At 42.0% G+C, this 22,042-nt stretch overlaps 11 protein-coding genes across 11 annotated transcripts; 5 read left to right on the top strand and 6 right to left on the bottom strand. All coding sequences in view use genetic code 12, as the record gives it.

The window, feature by feature from the left end:
* Positions 1 to 92: 92 nt before the first annotated feature.
* Positions 93 to 2,681, bottom strand: CXQ85_000596 (ubiquitin-ubiquitin ligase; the record flags this gene model as incomplete). The annotated part of the gene is made up of 1 exon (XM_025484339.1): positions 93 to 2,681. One exon carries the CDS (start codon positions 2,679 to 2,681, stop codon positions 93 to 95), a length of 2,589 nt encoding a protein of 862 aa, XP_025342554.1.
* Positions 2,682 to 4,334: 1,653 nt separating this feature from the next.
* Positions 4,335 to 5,561, bottom strand: CXQ85_000597 (cleavage polyadenylation factor subunit; the record flags this gene model as incomplete). Its single annotated transcript, XM_025484340.1, has 1 exon — positions 4,335 to 5,561. The coding sequence occupies one exon, from the start codon at positions 5,559 to 5,561 to the stop codon at positions 4,335 to 4,337; it is 1,227 nt and encodes a 408-aa protein (XP_025342555.1).
* A 908-nt stretch (positions 5,562 to 6,469) lies between these two features.
* Positions 6,470 to 7,597, top strand: CXQ85_000598 (uncharacterized protein; the record flags this gene model as incomplete). The annotated part of the gene is made up of 1 exon (XM_025484341.1): positions 6,470 to 7,597. The coding sequence occupies one exon, from the start codon at positions 6,470 to 6,472 to the stop codon at positions 7,595 to 7,597; it is 1,128 nt and encodes a 375-aa protein (XP_025342556.1).
* Positions 7,598 to 7,686: 89 nt separating this feature from the next.
* CXQ85_000599 (uncharacterized protein) lies at positions 7,687 to 9,015 on the top strand (the record flags this gene model as incomplete). The annotated part of the gene is made up of 1 exon (XM_025484342.1): positions 7,687 to 9,015. The coding sequence occupies one exon, from the start codon at positions 7,687 to 7,689 to the stop codon at positions 9,013 to 9,015; it is 1,329 nt and encodes a 442-aa protein (XP_025342557.1).
* Positions 9,016 to 9,183: 168 nt separating this feature from the next.
* On the bottom strand, positions 9,184 to 9,854 carry CXQ85_000600 (uncharacterized protein; the record flags this gene model as incomplete). Its single annotated transcript, XM_025484343.1, has 2 exons — positions 9,184 to 9,255; positions 9,309 to 9,854. 2 exons carry the CDS (start codon positions 9,852 to 9,854, stop codon positions 9,184 to 9,186), a joined length of 618 nt encoding a protein of 205 aa, XP_025342558.1.
* A 533-nt stretch (positions 9,855 to 10,387) lies between these two features.
* TOA2 (transcription initiation factor IIA subunit gamma) lies at positions 10,388 to 10,753 on the top strand (the record flags this gene model as incomplete). The annotated part of the gene is made up of 1 exon (XM_025484344.1): positions 10,388 to 10,753. The coding sequence occupies one exon, from the start codon at positions 10,388 to 10,390 to the stop codon at positions 10,751 to 10,753; it is 366 nt and encodes a 121-aa protein (XP_025342559.1).
* Positions 10,754 to 11,742: 989 nt separating this feature from the next.
* CXQ85_000602 (uncharacterized protein) lies at positions 11,743 to 15,151 on the bottom strand (the record flags this gene model as incomplete). Its single annotated transcript, XM_025484345.1, has 2 exons — positions 11,743 to 12,011; positions 12,970 to 15,151. The coding sequence occupies 2 exons, from the start codon at positions 15,149 to 15,151 to the stop codon at positions 11,743 to 11,745; spliced, it is 2,451 nt and encodes an 816-aa protein (XP_025342560.1).
* An 892-nt stretch (positions 15,152 to 16,043) lies between these two features.
* On the bottom strand, positions 16,044 to 18,146 carry CXQ85_000603 (putative tubulin tyrosine ligase; the record flags this gene model as incomplete). Its single annotated transcript, XM_025484346.1, has 1 exon — positions 16,044 to 18,146. One exon carries the CDS (start codon positions 18,144 to 18,146, stop codon positions 16,044 to 16,046), a length of 2,103 nt encoding a protein of 700 aa, XP_025342561.1.
* A 432-nt stretch (positions 18,147 to 18,578) lies between these two features.
* On the top strand, positions 18,579 to 18,908 carry TIM12 (Tim12p; the record flags this gene model as incomplete). The annotated part of the gene is made up of 1 exon (XM_025484347.1): positions 18,579 to 18,908. One exon carries the CDS (start codon positions 18,579 to 18,581, stop codon positions 18,906 to 18,908), a length of 330 nt encoding a protein of 109 aa, XP_025342562.1.
* Positions 18,909 to 18,992: 84 nt separating this feature from the next.
* Positions 18,993 to 20,066, bottom strand: FBA1 (fructose-bisphosphate aldolase; the record flags this gene model as incomplete). Its single annotated transcript, XM_025484348.1, has 1 exon — positions 18,993 to 20,066. One exon carries the CDS (start codon positions 20,064 to 20,066, stop codon positions 18,993 to 18,995), a length of 1,074 nt encoding a protein of 357 aa, XP_025342563.1.
* Positions 20,067 to 21,474: 1,408 nt separating this feature from the next.
* On the top strand, positions 21,475 to 22,011 carry CXQ85_000606 (peptide alpha-N-acetyltransferase; the record flags this gene model as incomplete). The annotated part of the gene is made up of 1 exon (XM_025484349.1): positions 21,475 to 22,011. The coding sequence occupies one exon, from the start codon at positions 21,475 to 21,477 to the stop codon at positions 22,009 to 22,011; it is 537 nt and encodes a 178-aa protein (XP_025342564.1).
* Between the last annotated feature and the right edge of the window lie 31 nt (positions 22,012 to 22,042).

Genomic DNA, 22,042 nt, shown 5'->3' on the forward strand with positions numbered 1-22,042 from the left:
TTCCTAATTGGGCACGATATGCAGTCTATATCACGTGGTTTTCAAAGTGCTTGATTGGACTGTTTTGTCTGAGCAGAATTACCTTTTACTCTTCACCCTACCAAAACAGGTATGTCAATTTTAAGCTGATTGCTTCCTTCATCGCCGCCCTTGTACTTAACCACCATTTGAAGGGCGTACAAGCGGCCCACTAGACAATTTTGGAAGCTTGGAATAAGTGTGTAGTTGTTCTTATTCGCAATTTGAAGGGGGATGTCAAGCTCGCAAGACCACTCGATGTTTCCATTGATTAGCTCGCGAGCTTTCCAGGTGCAATTGAAGAGTTCGGGTTTTGATGCTGAGACAATTGGCGTAAAAAAATGTTGGATGGTGTCTTTCTTGACTCCCAACTTACTTAATCCCTTTAAATAGGAGAAAGTACCCTGCGAAACGAAGGTACCAGTGCTCCGCAAGTAGTCAATTTTATCATTTATGCTCTCTTTAAGCAATCTCAAGTTTTCATGGGTATTGGCATCATCTATTCCATCAAATGATATGTCGTTCGATCCAGGATCTGTATAGAAAAGATCGTGCTCTAACGTCAAAGGGATAGGGTATTCTGTGCGATATGTCCAAGCAATAATGTTAAAGTCTATCAGACCCAACTGGGGAGGCTTCATAGATTTTTCGTAGCTTTCAAAGTAAATTTTTGCTTTGACAGATTTTATGAGAATCTCATCATCACGGTTGTATAGTTCTTCCATATTACTGCTCACGGGTTGGAGTGAAACACCGCCCGTTGAAATATCGCATAGGGTCTGGCCAACATCGTTACTAGTCTGTGATGAACCTTTGTTATATTTTTGGAGTAGCCGAGGTGATGCGTACGGAATGAGCTTGTTAGGAATCGTAACAGCCATCCTCAGACTGCCAATCTTGACGGAAGAATTTAAAAGGCGCTTTCGTCTCTTCAAATAAATAGTCGTAGGGGAAGATATGATTGTATTGCTATTGGAGGACGGCACTGACAGTGGGACATCTTCCTTCATCCCACCCCTATTCAACGGCTTGTTATTGAAAAGAATATTCTTCCTTTTGACGTCGTCTCGCTTGGCCTCATTTTGATTAACGCTAGAGCGAATCTCCTCCTCAATACAGCGCCGCATTGCATTTATCTTCTTCCAGGTGAGCGTACTTGCTAATTGACTATGGAACATTCCATCGATTCCTAATTCATCAAAAGTGTCCTCTCGAAAATTCCTATAAGCCCGACTATAAGTCTCAATTTGCGACTTAACATTTGGGATGAATCTCAAAAAAAATTCGGTTTTTTTAGAGATAACGTATTTTGATTCATTGGAAGGATCAGGGTTGTTTATCTCGTTTGCATCGATTGGACAATCCTGGGTCTTTGCATGCTGTTTATCAATGAATTTAGCCTCAATAGCGTAGCTAACACTTAGGTTGTCGAAGGAGAAATCGCGTAAGCGTATCGGAGAGCCTCTATTATTAACGGTTCCATATCCTAGGGCCTTATTCACCTCTATGGTTTGTCCAGCGTGAAATCGATTCTCGATACCAAACGAGGGGGGAGGCATTGTATGTCTCATGACATCATGCGGACACGCGCTGTCTAAAAGCATTTCGGGAAATTTGAACGTAATAAACTTTTTGTAGCGTTCTCCCGCTTTGAGTATGCGATTATCGGGTAGACCAAGAATACAGCCATCATGGTGATCGCGGGTGTCAGGATCGTATTGTATACCAGCAGAGCTTGGTATAACGCCATAATTATAACTTGCATTAAGATCATACATCTTAAGAAACTTTTTAAGCATGATCTTTGCGGAGTACTTCTCCAGCAAGGCATCTTGCTTAGATGGCAAGGATATAGCCTTCACTGCCCCTTCGAGGCTTACTGTGAATAACCCAAAATCAACATCTCTATTAGATGTATTAGCAATAATAATGTAGCCATTGACTATATCTCCACAAGAGTATTCCTTTAATTTATTTTCTAGCTCATTCGCTTTATTTGGGACAGGAACATCTTTCGTAACAAATATTTGAACAGATAAGGGGGAGCTCCTGGCAACAGGGAGCTTGTCGATATTATCGAGAACGGAGCATCCGTAGCTCTCATGAGATAATACCCCGTCCCTGTCGTGGGTCTCGGACACGTTCGATGAATCCCTAGAATTGTCGACTTGATAGCCATCATTTGCTTCAACTTCTGAAAATAGGTAGCTCGCTTGATTAGAGTTCTCATCGTCAAGCTCGCCAAAGTTTTGAAAGTTGTTCGACCGATTGTCTGTAGTAATGCTAGTCCGGAATTGCCCATCCCTACTATCAATTTCCCCATAGACAGGAGGATTACCCAAGGCATTTTCATCAAACTCAAAGTCGTTTCTTTTGAGGATAGATTGATAAAGCTGAAAAGAAGGAAGAAGGTCGAAATACTCTGTTCTGGTACCTGAAGGGGAAGTCATCAAAGGCGTAGGCAGCATTAATCTATTGATCTGTTTTTGAAGATGCTTGTCAGGCCTATAAGGGATGTTTCTCTTCTCGGGAGAATTCTCCAGCACCAACTCATCCAGACCATTCGGATTCACTGATGGTTGATTACCATCGATTTCTATAGGTCCTTCTTCATACGGTGGTGGATTAGAAGGCGGTGTTCGCGTTTGGGTCCCTTCTCTCATGCGAATGAATGGGGTGTATTTGATTGGAAGTAGCTTTGAATTTACTCCACGCAGGCGCTCAAGATTAAAAAAGGATGGAACAGTTTACCGGAGGAATTACATGGATACCAAATTAGTTCTATGATGCTTTTATATAGCATTCACTCAGTTAATGGGAAGAAGCATCGGGCTTCATTTAATATTACTAATAAATAGGAGGACCCAGACAATGGCAGGGCAGGAAACAAGCTGGAGAAAATGAGAAAGGATATTCGCAAGAGAGAGGAGAAAAAAAAAAAAAAAAAGAAAAAAAAAAAAAAAAAAAAACGACGGAAAAAAGGACGATGTCGTCTTGGAAGGTATCCCAGCGAACAGGAGTGAGATGACTTTCTGACTCGAGGGGAATCTGTTGTTAGTGGTTGTCGTATTTTGCGCCGCGTCAGACTGACATGCAAATCGTAGATATGTTGTGCAATCACGTGGTTCATTAACTTCAGATCATCAATTAGCAGCTCAATAGTTACATACCATAAACTCACAGCTGCTAAAAAAAAAAAGGAATTTGCTGTCATATGGGCAAGATTTTAAGTCAGAAAGAGGCATCGCTTCAGGTACCACAGCCGGTCAAGGCTAAAGTGATCATCATGGCAGCTGATTACAAGTCAACTGCACAGTAGACCGTCGTGAAAAGCGGGTAATCATCATAACGTGCCACTTTCTCGAAATACAAGCATACCCATAAGCTAGATCATTCTCTCGTATATAGCTTCTACCATCTATGTTAAGCCCCATCAGGCAACTTAGACTCATCAATCGTCAGACATATGCTTGTCAATTGTTAAGTTCATCTTTTAGGGTCCGACACAGAAAGTAAAAGCTAAAGACCAAAAAATGGACTCTGTGAAGCTGTGGGGGATCTTCTATGGTTAGTATTATCATTGAGACTTAGCATCAGGAATGCATGAATGGTAAATTAAATGGTTTTGTCAACATCGAAGAAATCGAATCGGACTCGTCATCTTAGAATTCATCAGTAAAGCCAGTTCAATAAACATACATTGAGCTTTAAGTTAGTATGCGACTATTATAGCATTATAACAGTGTCAGTGTGACGGGTTTCTGACGCCCGAAAAATTTGCTTGTCACTCATAGATGTTCAGTGCCCAGTGCAATATTTCCTCCTTGGTGTTTGGTAAGACGAACATACCTATTGGTTAGTATTTTGTGAACCGAAATAAATAATGTCGTTCAGAATGATGCAAAACGTTTTCAAACTCATTCGTTTTCGGTTGGTAATTCCAGCTTAGTTTTGAAAATTCATCATGAAAAACTTCTATCTTATAGTAACATACTGTCAGGATCAAAGCTAATGAAGTTAGTTGGAGTTTTAAATATTTGGGAGAACTCAGTAACAGATAGTGATCATTCTAAAAAGTCACAAACTCTAGTTTGTAAGGTGTATCATCCTCATCTCATCTGCTTGCGAACATACTTTCTCGAGTTTAAAGATCATAATTCGATGATAAAATGATAAAAGGACAAAAAAGAAGAGATATAGAGGGCTTTCCAAAGAACAAGAAAAAAAAAAGTTGTATCGATGTGACGTATGCAGGAAATTATTTGGTGTGCGGGTAATACCCTGTAGAAACGGTTAGGGTGATGAAGAATACTGACCTATTTTGCTATTGAAGCTCGCTTAGGAGGTAAATCAGATATAGCCGCGGTATCTAATTTACGTTTACCTCCAGAACCATCTTCAAGACCACAATTTTCAATATATTTCTTGAGGTCGAGCTCTAATTCCTCGTTCTTTAAGAGCTTGTCGAGATAAATTTCGGCTGTGTTGCAGTTCGGGCAGTGAAAATCTCTCTCGATTAAGGCCTCTTCCAACTCATTCTGATTGTAGTTGAAGTTTTCAAGTTTTCTAAGAGATTCTTTTGTCACACAGCATGGCGTCATGACTATAGGTGGCGAGAGGACTCTCGAAGAACCATGTAATGGGTTCAAGAATTCAAACCTTTCGTCCAGGCGTATTTGATTTACCAAATTTTGCTCAAATTCTTTCCTTGCTTTACTCTCAGCACTTTGTTGCCGTTCTTGGTAAAGCGTCCATGTCTTAGAATCAGCAAGTGTCATAACATAGTCGCCAGCTTCAGTCACTTGGTAGGTGTTACCTTCCTCATCCACAAGGTCCCCATTCTCGTTGGTTCGTATGCTGTTTCCATTGTCCTCGGGGTTTGCAAGCCTGTATTCAACAGCTTCTTTCGAAAGACTCTTAACATAGCTTCGAGGAATACCAGTAGTTCGCTTGATTTTTTTCCCTTCGAATGTTGGATCAGTATTGGTAGGGCAATTCTTTATCCAGTGATCCTTCCCACCACATCTATAGCAGACATAACCAGGCGGCGGAAGATCTTCAGTACCAGGTTTCCCGTGCACGACTTTATGTGTAGAAAGCTCTTCTTGTGTTTTCGCCCAAGCATCATTTTGGCGCTCAAGCATTAACTTTATCTTATCCTCTTCACTTAAATTTTCATCAATAACTGTCTCTGGCTGTGATGACACCGTCGAAGTCGCCACCAACGGTGCTTTCAGTTTCACAATGCGTGGTCTGCCCGACACATATCGAGCAGCACTCTGATATCTCCCACCTTGAATTGTTAAAGGTGAACGCCGAGCTAGAACGAATGTTGATCTCGGGATGATATCCTGGTCATTCTCGTATTCTAGCTCAGGCTGTTCCAGATGAAAAAGCCTAAGAGAAAAGTCCTGGCCCTGACCGAGTTGATTTTGTATGATGATTTCATGCTTGAGATCAAAAACATTGATACTCGTCCCATCAAAGTGTATCGTTGATTGGCTCTTTTGGTGGAAAAATTTGTAAAATATAGAAGATGACATAGCGGTAAGTGACTTTTGATCATACTAAGATCACATTAAACCTTTGTATATGGTTTTATACACAGGTTCGTCTCAATTAGACAGACAGGAAAATTATCGAGAACTCTTCAAACAACACTCATCAAATGGGCTATACCTACATACCGGGACTAGCATCTCGTTATCCCACTAAGGAGGTATACTTACCGCTTCGATATCCAAACTCAATTAAGCCCGACGATGATGACGCCATCCGAACAAACTACGTTATGGGCGGCGTAATCGCCAATAAATCCAGTGTCGAGCAATTAATTGGTGGGATCCAATACGGCCTTCAATCCGATATGAAAACCATTGCTCTACTTCCCTTAGTGGATGCATGTATGATGTCAAATTTAAAATTTCAGAAACTAGAAATTCATCTACCAAGGGCTGTACTAAAAGCACCCACTCTTCATGTCTATGGTTGTTATAGTGGCCCCGAAGACGAATTATGCATAGTCATAGATATAATTGACCAAGACTTTTTGTTCATTACTCTTACAATTATCCTTGATGATTTTATTGTGGGTGATAGTAACGATAATCTTCATGTTGATAACTTCGAAAGATGGCTCCATATTTCAGTCCCATATTCATTTGAATTGCGTTCTGAACCGCTAGCTATAAAAGCTTTAAACCAAAACAATCTAATTGTATCTTTGCTGGATGGGGGGTTATTACATTTCAAAAGGAACCTGGTCCTAGCTGATGTTGAGATCTACAATTTTACCAAATTTACGCCAACGACTAAAGGTGTGATTGGCAGCATTTTTTCTGGAACGGAAAATAGAAGTCACAAAAAATCGGTTGGCCAAGTATGCTGCTTAGATATCGAAAGCATTGATGATCGAAAGTTTTTGGCTTTCTCATCGGATCAGTCTTTGAGCATGTACGACATTGAACTGCATCGGCCCTTAAAGCAAATTTATTTGTCCGAAAAATACAACGGGATTAATGAGCTGACGACACTACTCCATGGATACGTGAACTCGGTGGGAACTACTTCCACTACCCCTCGTCTTGTTTTCGTCCTTGCTTCTTTTCCTAGTCTGCAAGTCAAAGGCATTGGCCGGGATGCGCTTCTGATTATGGCGCTCGATTTTCCTGATGATAGCGATATCATTTACAACGAAAAGTACTCATTCGAAGCTTCAAGACCAACTTTCTTCACTGATACATTGCACACAAATGGTGTTCTGTACGTTCAGGATTATGCTGTCTCTCAAGAAGAAAAGTCATTCCTTCATAGGATTCTTTGGAGGTGTAACAACTCTACTGTTTTGTCCTGCTATCTTCAAGATGTGCACAGTGGCGTTATTACATCCGTTGCAGAATCCAAAGCGGAAATGGATAGCACAAGTCTTTTTACAAGAGTAACTGACCGGAACGATGCATCAATAATTCGAAGGATTTGGGATTCAGGCAGATATGACTCAAGCATGATACTATGCGCTATTCACCTCTTTTGCAAGAGCCTTAGCGTGGGCACTATCGATCTTCTGAGGCCCAACCTACGGAGTACATTTTGTAGTGCCATCGCTTCTGTCAGTATTTCAGCTGGAATCTCGAGTACATCTCTCTGGAATAAGTTTTTCCTCATTTGTGAGGAACTCCGCAAGAATAGCCAGGAGCCCCTCTCGTTCAATGTCATGCCCAGACGGGGTATCATGGTTCAAGCTAACGGTATTGGAATTTTTCGAGACCTGCACTTCTTGGAGGACATCTCCTTCCATCCTGCAAGCGGCAGCTTGACAGGTATTTTCAAAATTCTTAGAGTTAAAGTATCTTCCTCGGCTGCTAGCCTGCTCAAAAAGTTTATGGAAACGATCCAGTTTTTTGATGAGGACAGCATATCCAAGAAAGCGCAAGAGTTGCTTAATGGAAAATTTAATGATTATGAAGTTGGAATGCTTATCGAGAAACTTGATGATACTGTGCTTAATTTGATAAGGGACGTCACAAAAGTACCCGATATCAATCCCCCATCGTTCCTGATGTCAACGGTTCTCGAGTAGGTGTATTCTTGAGGCTCTTTGCCATGAACACCTTCCGAGCCATAATAGATTCACATCGCGCGGTACTTCTTGAGCTAGCGAGTCTATTCATGCTATGTGAGATGGACGAGAAAGTAATGCAAATTTTGGAATCTATTCGTCAGCATTTTTCATCGTACAAGTTTATTGAGCAAGTATTTGAGGTTTGTTTCACCGATACCAATTCAGTCGTTTTAGAAAAGGACACGCTTGGAAGACCTGAGATGTCAATATTTTGGAAGATTTTCAGCGATGAGGAAACCCTTATGTCGTACCTCCATGAATTTGATTTGAACGGAGCATTCGATGTCGTTCGCGGCGCAATTCTTTGTAACGACTACGGAATTTACACTTGTCGCTTGATTATTTCCCTTATCGATTGTGGGGAATACAACTTAGCGAAAGAGCAATTTAAAGTCTACTTGGATGTACGTGATCCATGTCAACGTTTAGTCAACGGGCTTCTTTGTCTCTTCACGGGAGACTTGGAAGAATTTCGTGAGATTTTGTCTAACTATACTCACGTCTCATCAGCTCAGACAAGTAATGCCTTTCGAAAAATTCACCCTGCATTAGTGCTGCTGCCCATTTTCAAGAATCTTTTCGATGATACTGATAGTCAAATATTGCAGTCGCTGTACTTCCACGAGCTCTCTCTCTTGTGTGAAAAGTGTTCATCCTTTAGCGAAAAGTGTAAAGAGAAGGTCACCCAGCTTCTCGGTGAAGCTATGTTTTTTGAGAAGGAAGCGATACGTGTGCATTGCTCAACGGGTCTCCTGGATAACGTGCCTTTGAAATACCATAGAAGAGTGGTAGACCTTTCTATCAAAATGAAGCATTTCGAAGAAGCATTTGAATCACTTCCCTCGATGTTGCCATATATTGATTCCTTTGAGTTGAAAGGAATTTTCGCCATTTTATTAAAAGCGTTGATTGAAAATGGAAATCAGCGTCTCTTGTTCGGGCGTCTCTCAGATCTCATTGCTGGACAACGTCATTTAATTGATGCGGTCTTAATGGAAAACGCGAACAATGATCTTGTGCTATGGAGGTCTCTTAAGACATACGAGCTTCTTTTCTCGTGGCGTCTTTTCGGAGAGTATGGTGCTATTGGAGATAGAAGAGGTGCTAGCGAGGCTCTTTATATCTTTATAACAAGATTCAGGTTAGAGAGCGAGAGATTGAAAGACACTCCCAAAGCAGATGAAGATTATAGACGCTTCAAACTTAAGATTCTTGAATTGTACATGATCATAATTAATTGCCTCAAGTCGTTCAAAAAGGACGATGATAGGTGGTTGAGGAAAAAGGAAAATGGAGCATTTCAGGTCATTGACATCCAATCATTGATGCTGGAATACCTTGATTGGTTACAGGAGTTGGAGAAGGATGCAAAGTAGGTATATTATCCGACATTGCTTTTCATATTGCCACTGCCTTTAGGATTATCATCCTTCCAGTCGTCCCAGATTCGAGCTTCCAATTCATTCTCACTATTCTCGCTGTCTTCGTTGTCCGTTGATGGCTGGTCGTTGCCTTTCAAGAGCTTGCCATGTTGGAGCTCATACTCAAGGTACTCCTCCACAGACATAGATGGTAACGTTTGGCCAGTCCCGTAAACTGACCTTTTTAAATCCGATCTATTTTTTGTAATAGTAAACGGCTGAAGTATTTTCCCTTTCGGACCAAGCACTTGATCAATTGGAGTCTTTTTTCCAGGAACCTGCTCCAATCGTAACTCCTTCTTTTCTTCATTTTTATTCTCCGGATGATAATGACGGTAATCAAAGTCTGAATCCGTAGTGGCAGCCTCAAGAACCAGCATTTCTAGATAAATCAGGTTCAAATGTTCAAGGGTTCGCAAAGCCAAGAGCCGCAATTCATCAACATAAAGCTCTCTTGTCTCTTCCTCGTGAGCGATATACCCGCCTTTTCCTAGATCAGTATACTCAACCCTTGTGCTGATCCTTTCCTCCAAATGCTTTCTCATCTTGAAAGCCTTAATCTTGGCAGCTCTTCGTCTTTGTGGGTCGTCGGGTAATACTCCACCATCAAATCCTTGGAGTTTTCTTGATAAAACGCTCTCCACGACTTCGGTTTCTTCCTTAGATAGAATCAATCCGAAAAGCAATAAAGACTCTAAAAACCTTTCGAATCGTTTCTCTGCGTCAGATAGACTTTTGCGTTTACCATGGAACTGATTGCTTTCATTGAGATTGATTATATCAGCGCTCAGCATCATCTCAAGACAAGCAATGTAATACTCAAGCCCTATATAAGGTATATAGGATGTGCTTATTTCATGTAGCAGCTCATTTTCACTGAATAGGTCGAGGCGAGACACCATGCTTTCTATTGTGAGAAATTCATCTTTTAGTTGCCTTTGCGTCTGATTTCCGGGCATTTGAAATCGTTCAAGATCTTGAAACTGATCTTTGGCATTCTTGAATCGTTGCTTAACATTAAGGGTCGAGCTCATCCCTACTGTATTGTCTGTCATGAGTGAGAAGATATGTATCAGTATCCCTCATGAACTGCATGGACGTTCAAGATGAAGGTTAAGCATTCAAAGGACGTAAAATCAAAAAGTTTATGGGTGTCTAAAAAATGACTCTTAGCGTTCGAACTCGATCTTTTTATATTCTGGGTGAGAAGTTATCTACCTTGTGTAAGTTTCGGCGGCTTGACACAGATTTCTATATACCACATCTGTACACCAACGTTTCATAGAGGCGAATATCGCACCAGCGGTATCAAGAAACCTGGATAACTATGAGTGCTCCAGCTTATTATGAGCTCTACAGGAGAAGCACTATTGGAACTGCTTTGCTTGATGCCCTAGATATTTTAGTAAGTGATGGAAAGATCGAGCCTCAGCTAGCTAACGGCATTTTGAACAACTTCGATAGGATCATATCCGAAAACTTGAAAGCCGAGAAAGGCTTCTGCAAATCCAAGCTTACATTCAAAGGCGATTTGCACACTTATCGATTTTGCGATGATGTCTGGACATTCATTATTAAAAATGTGCAGATCAAAATGACGGATGTTTCCAATAATGATGGCAATGACAGCGACATTTCAGTTGATAAATTCAAAATTGTTGCTTGCAACTCGAGGAAGGCAGGTGAACCGTAAGACACTTTGCCATGAACCCGCGTATAATTCGCCGATATTTCAAAGGACGTACGGTGGTCTCAGAGAAGATGGTGACAGTTGAGGCTTTTGAACGCTCAGCCGGTCGGTGGGTTGTATCGCTCCTGGATGTGATGCTGAAATGTAAATCTGGCCCTAGCCTTACAGTCTTGAGCGATGCGTGGTTTTTCGAACCTATACTCAACAAGAAGATTCTTTTATATACAAAAGCTGTGCTTTATCTATGAACACCTTTGGAATACATGCTGGTTACATTGGAGATCAATCAATAAAAGTTTTCTTTCATCATTTGCAATTCAAGCGAATCTTCTCCTAAGGTATCTTTGCAGAAAAATCCCGTCTACAGCTTCTCTCATCTGGTCATTCTGTCTCTCCTTAGCTATTACTGAGCCACGTACCACGTCTATCTCTTCATGGATGCATTCCGCGCATAGTAGTTCTTGACCCACTAGAGCATCCATATTGGTTTTGGAATACGATTTGGCTGGCTTTTAAGACATGGCAATGGGTGTCTCATGGGGTTGCTGGCGAAAGAAGAGGGATGTTGGGGTTACCTATATTGATAGTGCACTACTTATGTTGCAGGGTTGTACCTCAAAGTCTGCCAATATCATTCCCCATCAAAGTTCTTATCTTACGATGGAGTATATTCATGCTACGGCTAAAATGCTTTCTACATCATTATAGGGCGATGATCACTCAATTAGCTGCCACACCAGACAAATGTGGCCTTGCCTTGCCTTACCGAGCTGAATCATTTTCTTTTCTTTCTTTTCCCTTCTAACTCCACAATTATACTCCTGCACAAATCCTATCCAGCAAAACTACAATCGTACTAATTTAAAAAACAATCCATAAACAACATTTGAGAACTATAGAACTAATACGCTAGAGTCAATTAGCAAACAAAAAGTTATACAGTATGATACAAAATCGGTCTGAGATTCGGAAAATGTCCAGCTCTCTAGCATCTACTGCCTTTTGGCATACTCCGCCTTCTCTTTCTCATATCTCTTCTTGTCTGCAGCCGCCTTGCTTTCGTATGGTTCCTTATCGGTAGGAGTCATGGCCTTCCATTTGTCACCCAACATCTTGCCGACCTGTCCAAATGTGATGCCTGGATTCTCAGCCCTCACAATATCTCTGTTCTCATTGGCAAAGAACATATAAGCAGATAAGGATCTCTTTGGAGCATTTGGGTCCTTCTTCTTTCTAGAAGACTTCTTCTTCTCAGTCGACACTATCGGTTAGTATGTTCCTGTCAACCTGCACAATGTTTCCATTTTGATAGTGCTGTTTCATCAAGGCCGTCTCAATAAGATGAGGTTAGCGCCGCAAGTAATAACCGAGAGTAAGGATTCAACGGCTAATGTCGTCACTGTATGCCATCATTTAGGTGTTACTTTGACGTGCACCAGTAGATAGCCATGCATTGGTCTCAACTTCGAAGCGAAACCTTGAGCAACATCATCCTTAGCATTAGCTCACAACAACACTAAAAGTTCCTAAAACCTCTAAGTGTGATAATCACTTGCGTTCCGTGTCACCAGAAAAATGTGTTTTAACAATCAAGTCGCGCTGCGCGCCACCAGTATAGATAGATACATACTATTTGGCTATGTGTAGTTAATATGGGAAGAAATTTAGTAGGACTTTTTTTTATGTGGGAGCAATAGTAACCCCTATATATGGGTGCATTCTCAAGGCGCGGAGACTGTGACAGAAAGTGCGCAGTCTTTGCGTAAAACTGAGCGCGAGACTTTTACTGTTCACAGAGAGAAGTAAACATTCTATTTCGAAGGGGCCATGTTTGCTGAATGGGCTCTTTAATTTAGAGAGGCATTTTTTTTCAACTAACTGTAATCGAGCCTCTCGCTCTATCTTCAGGTTCTTTTTCTTTTCTTTTTCTCTTTCTTTCTCTCCGTTTTTTTTTCTTAATTTAAATTAGCATCCTCGCTGGGTCCTCGATAGCCGCTTGTCTGGGCGTGTGTCGCATGGGTTGGCCATAGTTTCCGCCTCTAGTTATCGCCTGCAGCATGCCATAAACAAACAATCCCTGAGAAATCTCTATACTTAACGTATGAACGCTATACCAAAATACACGAAGAGTAGCAAACTTATCTAATATAACGTATTACGCTATATAAGCGGCCCGAAAGATTAGTACCATGTGCGATACTGGCTGTTGTCTTGGAAACCTCCATATTGAGGATACTGCTGGTAGTTCGCATATTGAGGCATCTGTTGCGGAAAGCCTGGGATGGCATTAGGCAAAGGCCCAGACTGTGATTGAACACCTTGTGGAATCTGCTGCTGACCATGCTGCGGCTGTTGTTGTTGCTGCTGCTGCTGCTGAGGTTGGCCATGTTGCTGCTGTTGTTGTTGATGAGATGGTCCTGGTGCTTGAGTTTGCGACTGAGGCTGGTTCAGGGGTTGATGATGGTTCGTCTGCTGCTTGTCATTGGGGTCTCCTAGCTGAACGGCACTTTGTGGGAAAGGCTGGGAGTTAGGATAACCACTAAAGTGGAATCCGGCCCTATTACCATATTGTGTTGGAGTGGCATAGTACTGACCATAAAATTGATTTGCTGCATGGGTATTTGGGGCATCTTGAGCCAGGGCAGCCTCATTATCTCCACCGCTTGGATGTTGACTACCTGATGATCCCTCGCTCAATTGGGGCTGCATACCAAAAGCTCCAGCCGAGGCACCCATCCCAGCGCCATTCCCGTAGTATGGTGTATTGTAGTAGTAGCTGTAATAATTAGGAAACCCGAATGGAGCGGTGCCAGGCACCTGTTGATTCTGCTGGGAACTTTGCAAATGCTGCTGGGCGATGTTTGAACCTTGAACAAGGGGGGATTCTCCAATCTCCGCGTTTGCACTTCCAGTTTGAGAACCTCCTTTTACTTGGCCAGCGTTGCCGATAGTATTGTGAAAATACGCTGGAGACATTGAACCGATACCCGCTTGACCAAAAGCTGCCGTGTAATCATAACCGGGATAACCAAATTGTGCAGGAAGGGTGCCAGCTGCAGCCAGTTGTGGAAACAGTTGTTGGATCTGTTGAAATTGAGAATAGTAGTCTTGTCCTTGAGGAGGGCCATCATGCGCTTGATAACCATGCTTGGGCTGCTGGGACTGTGGAGGCTGTTCGGCTTGCTGAGATTGTTCCACTTGTTGACTAGGTTTGGAGTGTTGCAGCTGATCCCGATGCTGGTGTGACTGAGAAACACGTTGTGTTGACTGTGTTTCTTGAGACTGATTCTGGCTGTAGGTGTTGCCTGAGTCATTGCCTGAATCATGATAAGCCGCCTCATTCTGATGAGAAACTTCGGCAGCAGAAGATGGTGGAATCGCAGACGGGCGCTGTTGCTCACCACGCTGTTGCACTGCCTCCTTAGCTCCCAAAGATAACGAACCAAAAGATACTCCAATGTTACTGACTTCCTGTGGTAGAACGACCTCAGATTCCTTCACCAAGGAGGATATTTCTTGAGGAAGCTGTACATCTTCGGTCTGAGAAGCAGGCTTTTCCTGAACATCGGTCGACTCTACACTATCAGGCTTTTCATTGTTGAGAATGTTGTGATCAACATTGTGACTCGAAGATCTGGCTTCCAGGGACTCAAGGTTTCTGTTACTTGCCTGTGGCTTTGTCCTGGGCTTGATAGCAGTAGCCCAGGAAGTCAGGGATTCCTTGGACAAATCCTGAGAGCCTTCCTTTCCATGTTTTCCTTCTGAGGAGGTTTGATCTAAATCTGATTTCCGATGCTGATCGACAGGAGTGGGCTTTTCTTCGTCTTCCGTTTCCTGGGTTTTTATGTTATTGCGCAGTGCTTCTCTTTGTTTTGGCTTTGAATCTTTGCCTAGAGCTGCTGCCCATGAATTCAGAGGCAGCTTTTGAGCCTCCAAGCTAGAAATATCGGATTTGGCCCCAGGGCTTGCCGTATTTTTCGGTGCTATCTGGCCATGACCATGGCCGTGTTGAGCCAGCGCTGCTTCCTTCTTAAAAGGCTTTTTATCCCTCTTTTTATCCAACTTTATTCTGTCTTTGGTATGCTTGACAGATTTAGATGATGATTCTTGATGTGGCGTGGTGGTGACAGCCGAGGAGGCATACTCGTGAGAGTCATCTTTCCTCTTGGGCTTAGACTCTTTTTTGATGGGCTCCCATTTGGCGACCTTATTATTAACGATCAAATCAATCACTATTTCAACATCATTGTTGTGCTCGAATAAAAAAGTGGCCAAGTCATCCGATTCCCAGTCCGGAAACATTTCATTCAAAGTTTGCAATTGAGGTGATGCGGAGGGGCCATTCCCTGAAGTGCCGTTAGCTCTCCTTTGTGGGCCCTTCTGAGTTCTTCGTTGTGACATTGATCTAGACTTATTTCTGTGATGTAAAATTACTGGAGTCCAAGGCTCTCTTCAAAGCTTTCTTTAAGAACTCTCTTCGCTTATGCCTCGAAACTGGACCAGTGTGATCTTTTGAAAGGTAGGTAGTAATTTGATCGATGTCGCTTGAGAATGCTTAAATCTTGGGAACTGTCGATCGGTCAAGCAGTTGCTGTCAGTAATAGGTACACCTGTTGAATTTCTCCTCTCTTTTTTTTTTTTTTTTTTTTTTTTTTTCTGTGACCCTATGAACTTTTCGGGGTTGTCGACTTAGTGGTGTATGCACGACAGCCTCTGTGTTGCAATCATGTGACCAATGAGGGAAGAATCCCAGACAATGAGCCACGATAGGGTATCATACTGCTTTCCACGCTGCTTGCCGGCTTTCCATGTAGTGGCATTTGCAAATGGTATATGTTATCTTTGGAATATATCTACCAGTAGCTATCGGAATCAATTTGATCTCATTGAACACTACTTAGCGTTTACCCGAGGATTGTAGCAACTTAAAGTTTGATCTTCATATCTTTTATGATCCTTCATGATCTTTTTTTGATCTTTCATCCATAGCTTAATTCGGACATTAAGCATTGGACTCTAGAAAAAAAAATAAGTGTGATAGAATAAATTTGGGATAATACAAAGTCTACTTATCTTAAATTCCCCACGCTTTAAATTCGCAAAATAATCTCGTGAGGATAACGACGGCTGGAGTGCAAGACTGTTCTAATATTTCTAATAAAGAGTGCACTACTTCCTGACTTACCTGAAGTAGTCTTTAAAATAACGCATCTTTCTTTTTTTCCCCTTCCCGGACACTTTTAAGTAATAAATTCCCTTGGGAATGATTTTAAAGAATTTTCCACCCACGATGTTACTCGTGGTGTGTTGTCTTGAAGACTTGATGCATCCTAACCATTGAGGCTGGGAATGAAGTAAAGCCGAAAAATTTAGAAGCAACTAAGGAGGCTGTAGACTCCATGAGTTCACTTACTAGGTGCTTAAGATTTTCACCTGTTTGTTTGAAATCTGGATATGCGTTAACCTCCAAAAGCTTTACTGAATAGTCATCATTCACCAAGAAATCAAGGCCGTAAATCTCTAGACCATTGGATAACGGTTGAAAGTTGATCTTGTCGACACTTGTTGCCGCCTTGAATAAGTCTCCTGTTATCACTTTAATTTTTTCAAAAATGGTCGTTTTATCGGAGTGACTTATACCCTCAAGTGACCAGAAGGGAACTACCAATGGGTCCCTGCCTTCTTGTAAACAGGAATTTGTTAAGTGAACCCGTAAGTTATCTAATGCATTGCTTTTGCTGTTATCATCGGAAATCAGAATGTATCTGCTTTCAGCGAATAGAGCGAGTGCACCGTCGTAAACATATATCGCTATGTCACTCAATGCCACAACATATACCCTGAGATGGAACTTGCGGCAGTCGTATGTGCTTAGAAGAAGTGGTTGCTGCTGGTATTCTTGAACAAGAAAATGGCGAAGTTGAGATACTATCACGCCGCTTTCACTTGCATCTTCGTCTGAGTCTTCACCCTCTTCAAAAGAGTTGAAGATGTTTTGAAGCTCTTCAAGGTTCCGAAAGATTCTTATACCTTGGCCTTTATCTGCCATGCTGGGTTTCAAGATCCAAGTTCGATCGGAGTTTTCAATCTCTTGTCTTAGCTCGTAAGCATCATCTAATGCATCATCTAAAAACTCAGCGTAATCGACTTCAAGCAGATATGACTCCGGAAACGAGTCTTTAATTGGTGATGTAGGATTTTTGACCACATAATGGTGAATCGTGTTTGCCAAATAGTGTTTCCGAATAAGTGCCTTCCGGTAAATGAATGATGACACAAAATACTGGCTGGGATGAGATTGGAGCAAGTCAATATCAAGCTCCTCGTACTCTCCGTAATGAAATACCCTCATTGAGGGATCAAGTAAAAGTTCTTTTAAAATTCCATTAGAGGAGCATACCTTAAATCCCATGGACTTAAAAACCTGAATCAAGGGTTCGTAGACATAGTTGTTCGTGCCTATTGTAATTAAGAAAACATTCTTATGTTTGGCGGACGACCGCTCCACATGGTCATCAAAAAGATTAATTTCGCCTGACAAAGGCTCAACCACCTTAAACGCCGCTTTTAAAGGGGTAACACTTATCCCATCTTCTAAAAGAACCCTATTATCTGTATGCTCATGGTGTTCCAATCCCTTTTTCCACACATCGGTGAATTTTGGAGCCCAGCCGAATGCGCCTTTCCCCTTAGGAACATAGATTGAATCCCAAGTGTTGTTGAGAATGGGAGCATACATTATTTTGGTCGATTTACAATCAAGTGATTGAATTAATGGAACATTGACGCTAAAAAGGTCAACATCGGGGTTCGTTAGAAGGTCTTTCATGAGCCTTTCAACCAATTTCAATGAAATTTTAGCTGCTTCTCTTAATTGCAGAAAGTCATGAACGGGGTTTCTGAACTCATATGATAGCGCAATTGCTTTTTTCCCATGCGTTACTGCTTCCATAGCAGCGCCCACAGTTCCGCTTGCCAATATGTATAGATTTCCTGAATTCTTGCCAAAATTCGGTCCACTGATGACAAGATCAATAGGGTCTTTGTGAGATGACAAGTGATGGAGGCCAAGGTCTGCGCATGCCGCAGGTGTGCTGTCGACGAGGTGCCATTCCTGATGAGTTTCACGTAAATGAGGAATCAGTTGCCTAAATGGCCCTTCAAAACTATTGATGCTTTCATTCGGATCATCGGTACTTATCCTAGTGTAAATATATGACGTGTGTATAGTTTGCCCTGCGAGATGAGCTTTTCCAATCCAAGATCTTTGTCTGTCTGGAACGACGATGGTGACTTTCCAATTGGTGGATCTAAGAATTTCATCAACAAAATACTTCATGTAAGGGCAGGAAGTATCATCTGGTGGACCATCATCGTTGGTAAGAAGAACATGCATTATTTTGTATAGAATGATATCTGTTATACGGTGGTATGTTTTTTGTTTTTTTTTGTCTTTTTTCCCTTTTTGCGCCAAATTGATATTCCTCTGATGAACTTGGAAACTGCGCACAGAATTCAGATCAGAGGAAAAACCGAGATATTAAATATCATTCTTAAAAATCGAATACCAACTATATTCAACTTCTTTTGGTCCCATTGTCTATTAAATGATTTTAATTTAACAGAAAAGACATGAATGATCCTCTTTTTTCTCGCTTTCTCGAATGCTTTGTAAATCTTTAAACTTTGGCTCCTATTGGGCTCGATGTTTGATGCAGACGAAAGTCGCACCCCACTGATGATTGAAAAATGTGATTCCACCGTCTTCATCTCTCTCCAGACGAATACTGCTACCTTCACATTCACTAGTTCCAACAAAGGCTTCTAAATGTCATTCTTTCTTGGTGATACAGCACAGTTCTCCAATGTTGGAGTCAACCCAGAAAAGGTTAAGCTTGCAAAAATTCAGTTCGATGCCATGAGTACGACATTCAACAAGGTTCTACAATCATGTCACAAGAAATGCATAGCTCATGAGTACGGTGAGGGCGAACTTAACACAGGAGAAGCTTCTTGCCTTGATCGTTGCGTGGCGAAGTATGTTAAAGCCAACACGTTGGTAGGTCAAAGCATGAAATACAATTTGGTCCCAGAGAAAATGCCCGAATATCAGGAAGTTGCGGCGAGGCTCGTGGGCTCGGTCAACAACAATCAATAAGAAAAAAAAAGAAAACAAACAAAAAAGAACGAAGTTAATGAAGTCTTAATGACACTTGTATTACCTAACATTTACCTAGGAAGTTTACAATTGATTCTTAGTGTGGAAAATGTCGAGCGCTTCGGCAATTCTGGCGCTCATAGTCTTCTCACCCTCTCTGACCCAAACTCTTGGATCGAAGAATTTTTTGTTTGGCTTGTCTTCTCCATCAGGGTTACCGACAGGAGTAAGCAAGTAATCCTTCTTACTCAAGATATAGTCTCTAATACCTGTGAGGTATGCGTACTGGCAATCAGTGTCCAAGTTCACCTTGACGACGCCACTAGCGATAGCTGTATCGAATTCTTCTTGAGAAGAGCCAGAACCACCGTGGAACACCAAGTACAATGGCTTCTTGTTGTCCGTACCAATCTGTTCCTTAGCGTACTTCTGGTGCTCGCCCAAGATGGATGGCCTTAATACAACGTTACCAGGCTTATACACACCATGGACATTGCCGAAGGCAGCGGCGATAGAGAAGTTTGGCGAAATTGGAGCCAAAGCCTTGTATACAGCGAAGACAGTTTCTGGCTGAGTATACAAAGATTCCTTGTCAACATTCTCATTGTTGACACCATCTTCTTCGCCACCGGTAATACCAATTTCCATCTCGAGCCATTGGTTCATCTTAGTCATTCTCTCAAAATACTTGACACACGTGGCAATGTTTTCATCATCTGTCTCTTCAGACAAATCCAACATGTGGGAGGAGAACAAAGGTTGACCGGTTTTAGAGAAGAACTCTTCGTCAGCCTTCAACATTCCATCGAACCATGGCAACAACTTCTTGGCACAGTGGTCGGTGTGCAACACAACTGGGACACCGTAGACTGGCGACACAGCTCTGATGTAGTGAGCTGCAGCGATGGAGCCTTGAATTGAGGCAGTCTGATCGGAGTTTGATACACCCTTACCAGCGAAGTAAGCAGCACCACCCTGAGAGGTCTGCAAGATGATTGGTGATTTGTTGTCACGGGCAGCCTCTAAAGCTGAAACAACTGTTGAGGAGGAGGTAACGTTGATAGCTGGAATGGCAAAGCCTTTCTCTTGAGCATAGTCGAACAATTTTCTAACATCATCGCCATAGATGACACCGGACTTTTTCAAAATATCAGCCATTGTTGTATTATTTTAGGGATTGCAATTAAGTAAGGAATTGACTTATGGGAAAAGTTAAGCTGGCTGGCGATCAAGCGCATATTTATACTGGTGGGGGGACCACTCCGCTCCGGGACGCTCACCTGACCATTCATTTGCGACATCTGCGACATCTGCGACACTCAAAATCCCCAAGCTTTTCATCTTGGTTTATCCCTTTAAAGTAAGATTTTCCCTAAGCCCTCAACATCTCTTTCAAAAAGGCCCGTTCATTACTTTTGATTAGTGTCCCAATGGAACGCTTACCTTCTAAGGGAGGGTCGCTGAACCTGCATCAACACCTGACGTCTCCGTACTTCTGCGATATCGTGGCATTACGCAGAGGGCAAGTAATCAGGTGTAACCCGTGCGGTAAGACTCATGCACATACCATCATGCTATCGTAAGAGGTTGAATAAATGGTGCAGTTTGCCTGATCTGCTAACGAGAACATTTCGGCAAATGAAAATGAATATCTGTGATGGACATTTACATCGTTAGTTACATACGAGCGCATTACTAACTCGACATCAGTAATTGGCATAGGTCACGAGGTTGCTTTGACGCGAGCAAAAGCTTGTACTGCTGTTGATCCAAAGCTATTGCTGGCGACTCTCTGGAGTATGCGACATTTCTCTCTTTCTTTTGACAGCCACGATCGCTTTCGCTGCAAAGCTGTACACGACCGTCGAGATTGTTGCGGCCTATAGCTTTATTTGCGCAAGTAGGTTACCCGGGGTATGTCCAAAAGGTAATATTGAGCCTCGGAGCTTAACCAGAAGCACGTGACTTTGGACACCCGGGGTGATGCCACCCGTCTGTCGCCGGGCATCTTCCTTGCTATGTGATACTAGCAATCTTTCAAGGAAGATAATAATATCATCAAAGAATCACTATATAGAAACAGCCTAGACCGAAAATGTCATCTTAGAGTGCTACCGATGCATCTCGTCCTTTAACGTACCAAGCATGATCCGCTGGACCGCAATTGGTGTATGTTTTAAGGTGTGGGGTTATACTCACTCTGTAACACCAAGTCAAGCAAAACGGAGAAAGCCCGGGCATGAGACAATGACACGGTTAACACTCGCAGTGTGTCCCACTTCGTAACGGACTCACCTACCTGGGTGCTCCAAATAGAATTGAGCTTCTCATATTCAAGTAGAACAATGAAGAATAAGAAGACTTCGAAATATGCATACTCTTGCTCTGTCTTTACCGCATTATATGCCTACAAAAAACAAAAAAAAAATAAAACCTTATTAATGCTCTGAACTGAACTGGGATGTTCGGCTCACAATTAGTCGAAACAAATGTTATAGAAATCCGTGCATCCTCAAAAGGCTACAACAGTGCGTCTTCACCTGTTCTGTAAAACAGTACAGAGTTTATGCATATAATTGATTACCAGGAAAACGGGCTTCGATACCATACCTTGGATCCTAAATCTAAGCTGCAGTTCGACAGTGTCTCCCAAATAATTGATAGGCATCTTTCAGAACCCTATTCTATATACGTATATTGGTTCTTCTTCCATAAGTGGTCACAATATTGTTTCTTGGTCAGTGACGTACACAACGATGAAATAATAGGAGTCATTATCTCAAAGGTTGAGGCTCACAGGGAAGTTAGAATGAGAGGGTATATTGGTATGCTTGTTATTCTACCGGAGTATCGTGGTAGAAGGATAGCGACTAAACTTGTACAAATGACGATAAGTAAAATGATCGCATGGGACCTGATTGATGAAGTGATGCTAGAAACTGAGGTAATTAATTCTGCTGCTCTTAAGCTCTATGAGCTGCTTGGGTTTCTCAGGGCAAAGAGGTTGTACAGATACTACTTGAACACGCACGATGCCTATCGTTTACTTCTACCAATTCTGGAAAAGTCCGGCACCAGAATTGCATATTTGTCTACCATCTGATATCGTCATTCTTAAGACCGTTCACAATGCG

This window comes from Candidozyma haemuli (assembly GCF_002926055.2).
Source record: "Candidozyma haemuli strain B11899 chromosome Unknown A_2014730914, whole genome shotgun sequence".
Classification (NCBI taxonomy): Eukaryota; Fungi; Ascomycota; class Pichiomycetes; order Serinales; family Metschnikowiaceae; genus Candidozyma; species Candidozyma haemuli.